Raw genomic sequence first — 8,820 nt, forward strand, 5'->3', positions numbered from 1 at the left:
ACAGTTTTAGGAACTGGATGCAAGTTACCTGAAGAAGGGAGATGGCCTATCCACTGAAGTCAATAGGGTGATGAAATTGTGGACAGGCACAGCAACGAAGGTGTTGCAACACTACCAACTCCCTATACCATTCAGATGAAATCCACCCAAGCTCCCAGAAAACAAGCTAATGGCATTGAGGAGGTTAGAGGGGCTGAAGAAGAGGCTGTTCAGAGATCTGCCCTTATGCCAGCAATATGCAGAAGAGATGCAGCTGCTGTTAGATGAAGGTTACGCTGAATTGGTTCCCGATAATGAACTTCACGCAAGGCCTCACATGACCTGCTATTTGCCACACCATCTGGTGTTGAACCCAAACAAGCCCGGAAAGGTGTGCATCGTATTCAACTGTGCTGCAGAATGCGGGTTGGTGTCTTTAACCCGCCCCATCTCGACGTTTTCTGGGCAGTGGTACGCCCCAGTCCCGACATTTTTGGATCTTTTTTTTTTTAGGCTCAAACATTCGCTTTTGGTGAGAAACATCGAAAATTCATAGAGAAATCGCTCACCTAAGGTTTAAAATGCTCGATCCAGGTATGAGTACCTCCTTACCTGACTGGGTTTTCTAACAGGCTGGCACCAAAGAAAACGAGTTCTATGGGAGGGTAAATATTTTATCCACTCATAAATAGAATTTATTTATTTACTTGCTACGAAATTTATATGTAGAACAAGAGTATATTGGTTTTCAAACAGTAATATAGGCATTATAAGCATTGTTTCACTCACTATGGTCGTACCATTCTAAAGTGGCGGTTTGGGTGGGGCACGAACCACTGTACAGTGTTGCCACGTTTTCCATACTCGCGATGCCTCTCTCTCTCTCTCTCTCTCTCTCTCTCTCTCTCTCTCTCTCTCTCTCTCCTTGGGGGATGTGCATCACCCTAGGGAATTTTGTTTCTTTTATGTCTTATCAACTTGTGCTTTCATTTCTTTATTTCGTTTTTTATTATATTGTTTTACATATGGCGCCAGATGACCTCGGTGTTACGGCGCCTTTTCATTCAACCATTCTCTCCCTCCTTCCTTCCCTCCCTTCATCTTTCCCTCAGCTTGACAATGCACTCAACATTGCCCCTTGCCTGCCTTCTCTCTCTCTCTCTCTCTCTCTCTCTCTCTCTCTCTCTCTCTCCTTAGGGAGATGTGCGTCACCCTTGGGAATTTTGTTTCTTTTATGAGTGACTTATAAACTTGTGCTTTCATTTATTTATTTTGTTTTTATTATAGCTAATTATGTTTAAAAATATTATTGTTTTACATATGGCGCCAGATGACCTCGTTGTTGTGGCGCCATGATTTGTTTTCATTCAATCACTCTCTCCCTCCTTCCTTCCCTTCCTTCCTTCATCTCTCACTAAGCTGCACTCAACATTGCCCCTGGTCTGCCTTCCCCCTCCCCCCTCTCTCTCTCTCTCGTCTGTGGTATTTTAGGATACATTTTGGTTATTTTCTTTTACGTTATAATGTACATATTGTAAATTTGACTTTATTTCCACACCACCCAGGAGGTTAAAGTCTTGGCGCGTTTTTTTAAAGAGGTGTCCCCAAATAGGCCTATTCCTCTATCCCTCACAGATAACCAGGTCTTACTGGGTGTGTGAGAGTGTTGCTGCTCATGAGGGTTTAATGTATATATTTTTTTTACTAAGAAACTGTCATATTTTTGCTTATAATCCTGCATATTATCTTATAATCATAATTGTGACATTATTACCAACCCCAGAAATACGGTAACAGCCAATAAAAGTGACTATTTATTTTTTAAGCAACACTGTAAAATAATTATGCCACGTTTCTGTATTGCCGTATAAATATTTTACTCATAATCGGTTTACTGTTCTTTCATATATTATAATACACACGTTACCAATATATTCTTATGTGTTTATCTTATTGTGATGCCTATTACATATATCTGAGCCATTCACTTAGCGGGTATGGAACACGTGGCACCACTGTACAGAGGTTCGTGCCCCACCCAAACCACCACTTAAGATTGGTACCACCATAACTCATCACCATTCATGACCTTTTTTTCCCACATTACCTGATCATCATTTCTGACTGTTTCTTCCTCTAATGTTATGTAAACTTTGTCCTCCACATTGTCATCGATTGGGGAATCACTCTGGCCTTGAATGTCTTTATTGGCCAGGTCACTGGTAACAGGTGAATTGCCGAGACAATGGCGTGCAGGGGGGAGGGGAGAGGTTATGCGGTGTAAGGCATTGTCCCTGCTTGGCATCTTGTAGAGGAATAGAGGAAGGTGTCCCGCGTATATGTGCCAAAAAATCACTCACAAAATCACTCGCGAAAATTGAAAATTGTGCAAATTAGGGACCTTGCAATGTTGCCGCGTTAATTTACGTCTCCGGGATATAAGTGCACATCATGTGAGGACGTGAATTCACGTCTCCGGGACGGGGCGGGTTAAGCACCAGGTACTACAAGGGCCTGACCTAAATAACAAACTGCTGGGGGTACTCCTCTGATTTCGCCAAGGATCAATAGCCCTCATGGCAGACATAGAGGCTATGTTTCACTAGATCAAAGTAGCTCTGGAACAGAGGGATGCCCTACGATTTCTTTGGTGGCTGGAAGGGGATGTACAGTGGATCCCCGAGGCATACCAGATGACGGTACACCTTTTCAGTGGAGTCTGGAGTTCATCATGTGCCTGATGTGCCTTAAAACAAACCTTTCTAGATCACAGAGATGTTGACGTGGTGGATGCCCAGTGGAATTTTTATGTGAACGACCTGCTTATTTCAATGCAGTCTGCTGAAGAAGGAATAAGAATGGCAGAACAACTGCGGCATGTCACCACACTGGGCGGCTTCAGACTCACCAAGTGGGCAAGCAACAGTATGGAAGTCCTTGAATCCATTCCCGAATCAGAGAGGCATAAGGGAGTAAAGGAGATCGACCTAGAATGCAAGCCTTTTCCTGCGGAACGAACACTTGGAGTAAAATGGGACCTAGAGAATGATCAAATGGTAGTGGTCATCAAGCACTTTGAGAAAAAGGGGTCAGCTACAAGGAAGGACCTCTTGCATGTAATCAGCTCAGTGTATGGTCCGCTTGGATTCCTTGCACCATTCCTCATTCGCCCCAAGGTCATCTTCCAAGAGGAATGCAGGAGGAAGAAAGGATGGGATGAGGCTATATCTGACAGCAATGAGGTATGGTGGCAACGGGGGCTGATGGAATTAATTCACCTCACAGATTTCAAAATGCCACGGTGCTATGACCCGAGAGGAGCAAGGGCAACGCCATTTCAATTACATCACTTCTGTGATGCTTCGCAAGTGGCATATGGAGTGGTATCATACCTGAGGATCTCAGATGGAACCGGAGATGTTCGCTGTACCTTCATCTACAGAAGAGCCAAGCTAGTCCTGCTAAAACAGCTGACTATACCTCGTCTGGAGTTATTTGCTGCCGTGTTAGCTGTCAAGGTTGACGAGACATTAAGACATGAGCTGTCATCCGACACGGGGAGGTCCGTCTTCTGGACAGACAGTGTGATAGTATTACAGTATATACATAACACAGAGAGGCAGTTTCACATGTTCCTGGCCAATTGAGTGGCAGCCATACCTGAACAATCGGAAGTGACCCAGTGGAGGCACATGGGTTCAACTCTGAACCCAGCAGATGATGCAACCCGAGGACTGAGTTGCTATGAACTGAACGGAAGGTGCAGATGGACTAAAGGGCCAGATTTCCTCCAGTGGGAGAGCTATCACTGGCTGCAGGAGCCCCAGCTTATACTCGACCTGGGGATGGACCCAGAGGTAAAGGGCGATGGTACAAGTATGGCAATGGGAACTAAGCAGGAAGAAGACCCGCTGACAAGATTGTGGTCGAGATACTCATCCTGGCACAAACATCTGTGAGGAGTTTCATGGATTAGAAGGTTTTTGTACTGAAGGCAAAGTGGAGGACCAGAGCAAGTTGACATCTCAAGACTGAGGGTGAGTGAGCTCCAACCATCTCGAGTGGCAATGTTGGGTTGTGTCCAACAGGAATATTTTGAATCTGAGATAAAGGACCTGAAGGAACGGGGTGCGCTTAGGAAGACGAGCTCACTGTTTTCGCTGGAGCCACACCTGTGCTAGTAGGTGGTTGGAGAGAGCTCTCTTGATGACGGACAGCAAATACCCCGCGTTGTTGCCGCGGGACTACCAGGTCACAGAGCTCATAGTAAGAGAAACCTAAGAAAAACAAGGCTGGGCACTCAGGACGTGAACATACATTAACAGTAATATGCCAGGAGTTCTGGGTGCCCAAGGGACGGAGACTGATTGACCGGGTGTTGAAAGAGGCTCTCATTTGCTGTCGAGTCAACTGGAGGGAGTCACTGCAAAGACAAGCTGACCTCCCTACCTACAGGGTACACGTGGTGATGGCACCTTTCATTCATACTAGAGTGGTGTGCTTTAGACCATTCACTGCAAAGCAGGGTAGGAAACAGGTGAAGTGGTGGGGTTGTCTGTTCACTTGTCTGAACTCGAGAGCCATACACCTGGAGATCCTCGACGGACTGGATGCTGATTCTTTCCTCAATGCAATAACGTGCTTCTCGGCAATGAGCAGAGCACATTCATTCTGACAATGGAACAAACATGATTAGAGCAGATAAGGAACTCCTGGCCACAGCCTTCTGCAGGGAAAAGGATGATAAGGTCCACAATGCATTGTTAAGAAAGGGAACTGAGTGGGAGTTCAACCCTCCACGTGCATTGCACATGGGCGGTGTCTGGGAGTGACAGATCTGGACAGTCAGGAAGTTCTTGCAAGCGATAATAGGCACGCAAGTCATGGACGATGAGCAACTCCACACTCTCTACTGTGAAGTAGAGGAGATAGCCAATGGAAGGCCCATCACCCCGACCTCCAATGATGCCAGCAAGCTCGAAGCGCTTACCCCACTGCATACTCTGCACCCTAGGATGCTACCCCACTGCTCTTTAGGAGGTAAGGGCGAAGAGTCTATAGGAGACATCTACCGGAAAAGTTGGAAGCATGCACAGTTCCTAGCAGACCACTTTGGTTGAAGGTGTACCTACCATCCTTACGACAACGCCAGAAGCAGTTCAAGCGGTTGCATAATTTCCAAGTGGGGGACCTGGTATTGGTGACAGATTGGAATGTACCCCGTAATCACTGGGTTCTGGGAAGAGTGGTAGAGGCGAATCCCGGTGATGATGGTGTGGTGAGACATGTGAAGGTCAGGATATCTGCACACAAAACCCTAACCCGCCCTGCAAACAAGCTGTGCCTGCTGGAAGGGAGCGGCGAGTGAAAGGGTATGTGGTATTGGTCATAACAGACCAATGAGGGGAGTCTTACCACATCTAACACAGTAAAGAGAGAGAGAGAGAGCGCATAGAGAGAGAGAGACAGAAGGATGCTTACACAGTGTTTATGTATATACAGTCGTGTAAGCATAACATCCACTAGCCTGAAGATAAGAGCAAACACCAGGCCTTGGAGCGGACGCTATGGGCGAGTATGGGTCAGTGTGTGGGTAGCCAGGACAAGTGAAGGATGAGGTGGCAGTGATCCTGTGGAATTATTAGACAGAGACTCCGAAGGATGGAGTTCAAGCGCAATGTGTGACTCCACAACCATCACGTGAAGGTGCTATTTCTGTGAGGATATTACGCCCGTGAGGGACTTGTGTTACCTACTGTACCTCACTCCCCTACCCACACACTGATACCATACGACAAAAAATGGACCCGCCACGAGTGAGTTGCCCTTTCTTACTTTTAAAAATAGGTATTAATCTGCACATGGTTGATGTCACGACATAATCTGATTATAAATGTAGGAAAATAAGGATGAGACTTTAAAGTGATATATGTATACGAAGTAAACTGCGATATAACATAGCATATTGAGGGTAAATTGTGATTCTTTGTATGACCAAGTGTTGTACCAATGACAAGTGACGTCATTATAGCATATTGAGAAAGTAAAATTGCAATTCCAGGTATGACCGAATAAACAGTCGAGTCCAGCAAGGCAGGTTTCATTACCCGTTTCCCCCTCCAAGAGTACAGGCGGCTACAACAGTACATATGCATAATATGAATAATTTAGCTAGAACAGGAGCAAGTTCTGGGGAACACTTTTTCAGAACAATTGGGGGAATTCCATCTGGTCCTGGAGCTTTGTTGCTGGTAAATTGTCTAGGATGGATTTTACTTATCAAGTTTGTATCTTCTGTGGAGCAATTTCAGGAGAGTCAAGTTCTAGAAGAGGGACGTTCTGGATGACTTCCTTTAAGGATGTTCACTTTAGCACACGGGTCATTTATAGTGTTGCTATTTGAAGATTATAGTGAGTGAATGGGTGATGCCTTGTTAAATTATTATTGAAAGAACTGATAGTTGACCAGAATATTCTCTTGTCATTAGGACTGTTTAATAGTTTGGATGCTTGGTAGTGAAGAAAGTTTAATTTAGCGATATTTATTACTGTTTTTGCATTGTTTCTAGCAATTTAAAGTTGACTATGGGTTTCAGATGTGTTTTATTTAAGTAACAGTTATATGCTATGGACTTTTGGGTCGTTGCTCTAGCACAGTTCCTGTCAAACTATTTTGGGAAGTCCGATCTTTTAATGAACTGTTGACTGAGTATGAATAATTTCATACCAGCTTGCACAAAATCATTAATGTGGGACTGGGTAGAATTGATGTCACTGGAGAAGAAAGGTTGCCATGGAATATCAACAAGATAATGTCTAAATCCATCCCAGTCTGCCCTATCAAAGTGCCATCTGGTCACCTGACAGGTTCAAATCGGGGAGGTTTGGGGGAACTAACTAATGAGGCTTTAATGAGACTGTAGTCGAGTACTTCTATCCTGTACTGATCTGGATTATTTGTCAGGAAATGGTCAGAGATAGGCGTTATGGTCAGAATTATCGGGTATTCTCGTTGGTTGTTTTACCTTTTGCCTGAGATTAAGCGATTCTGTAAACAGCTTGCATTCTAGACCCATCTCGTCAGTCGTGGCAAAATGCAAAAATCATTCTACGTTATCGACATAAAATTCACCCCAAACGGTAATTTCAGTGGTAACGGTGAGGTTAACATTAGCAACTATGTGAATATTGAGTCAAATTCGCTGGGTTCTGAAGATATGGCTGTCGTCCACATTCGCCTGAGGTATCGCTCCCTGAGGGAAGTTACTTGAAGACCGGCCGCCGACAAGTCCTGCAAACTCTGTAAAGCTCCCACAGTTGACTCACTGTCCTATCACATCATTAACTGCCACATTAGTGCCCCCTTTATGCCCCTTGACGGCCAGGGTCTGAATGATCGGATGGAAAACCCGTTTTTTTTTTTTTTTTTTTTGAGGGGGGGTAATAACTGAGTGACAGTCGTCGATCTGGCTTAATTGCCAGGTGGTATGGCGCACATAAGAGTAGACATTTATGCAAGTGAGGTGGAAAAAGGATTCCATCTCTCTCTCTCTCTCTCTCTCTCTCTCTCTCTCTCTCTCTCTCTCTCTCTCTCTCTCTCTCTCTTTCTCGTCTTGTTCATCTGGTCCTGACAGTTGTATAACGTATGTTTATCAGTGGGTCAATAAAACATTACCCACTCACTGGTGAATCATTGCAGTCAAATGTCATTTGTTGGCAAACCGAACTCTTCAAGCAGGGGGTGCCAATCGTCAGCTGCGCCAAAATCAAACTATTTGTCACACAGCGTTGTCGGTTGATAGCACAAATGCATCGTCGGTGTAGGACACATGTAAATCAATTTAATACATGCGATTCACAGATATGATGATATCTACAAAGAAATGGTAAATTTCCCAAACATTTTGTGCATTCAGATGCATCCTCGGATTGAAAGGGTTAAGAATGGATCACGGTTGGGCAAAGCCAGGCGGGGGCGGAGGATACAGGTCTTTGGTTCAATAAATGTGCCACACAGAACAGCGCGGGTACTGGGCAGGACAAAATAATCTGCGTCAACTATTCCACTGCGGCTGCCTCACATTTAGGACGTGCCCGGCACAATATCCTCCCTTTCACATCTTATAACATAATGTATGGGCAGATAAGCATACCAAGCGTCTTATCTTTGAAGTACCAGACAACAGAAGTGAAAAGAGGTGAATATTTGGCGAAGTTTTGACACTGCTTTCTGATGTGACGCCCATGCTTGAAGCGGTACAGCGGAAAACACCACCTTGTCTTTTTTTCAATGAAATATTTAACCTTATTTTTGCCATTTTTTTTTTATGTGCTCGACTCTGGTCATAGGCTTCACAGCCTGCTTCCAAGACCCAGTAGTCCTGCATATCATACACCTCTACATGTCACCACTTCGGCGCTAACACTCACCGTCCATACTGAATACATGGTAGGGCTGTCTCATACAAGACTGGTGTATTGGCATTAGTGAGGGTATTTTTACGACATGTCGGCGGGTCTTCTAGTAGATCGGTAAAGTCTACTTTACATGAAATTCAAATCCTTAAACTGTTCCCTGCGCCAGCGGGGATTTGAACCTGGGTCCGGTAGGACAGCAGGCCATCCCTCTACCGACTGAGCCACCGCCTCCCTCAGAGGTTATGATAGTTATTTTGTTCTTATATATATTCTTACATAAAGCAAGTGATGCTCCTCACCAGTCATATTTTTAAATTAAATACTCGTGGGTACTTAAGCCTCGTTGTGTGTGGCAGCTGTGAAACCGAGTCATATTCTCCATGGCATAGGACGTTTCGTGACAGTTCTCCCTAAACGAGAAAT

At 44.8% G+C, this 8,820-nt stretch overlaps 1 protein-coding gene across 1 annotated transcript; it reads left to right on the plus strand.

Annotated features, from left to right (window-relative positions):
* The first annotated feature begins 560 nt into the window (after positions 1-560).
* Positions 561-3,626, plus strand: LOC145395267 (uncharacterized). Its single transcript, XM_080268948.1, has 2 exons — positions 561-573; positions 2,746-3,626. The coding sequence occupies exons 1-2, from the start codon at positions 561-563 to the stop codon at positions 3,624-3,626; spliced, it is 894 nt and encodes a 297-aa protein (XP_080125074.1).
* The last annotated feature ends 5,194 nt before the right edge of the window (positions 3,627-8,820 follow it).

The sequence above is a fragment of the Coenobita brevimanus genome, chromosome 30 (genome assembly GCF_032717465.1).
Source record: "Coenobita brevimanus isolate Jiangsu-jjx chromosome 30, ASM3271746v2, whole genome shotgun sequence".
Taxonomy (NCBI): domain Eukaryota; kingdom Metazoa; phylum Arthropoda; class Malacostraca; order Decapoda; family Coenobitidae; genus Coenobita; species Coenobita brevimanus.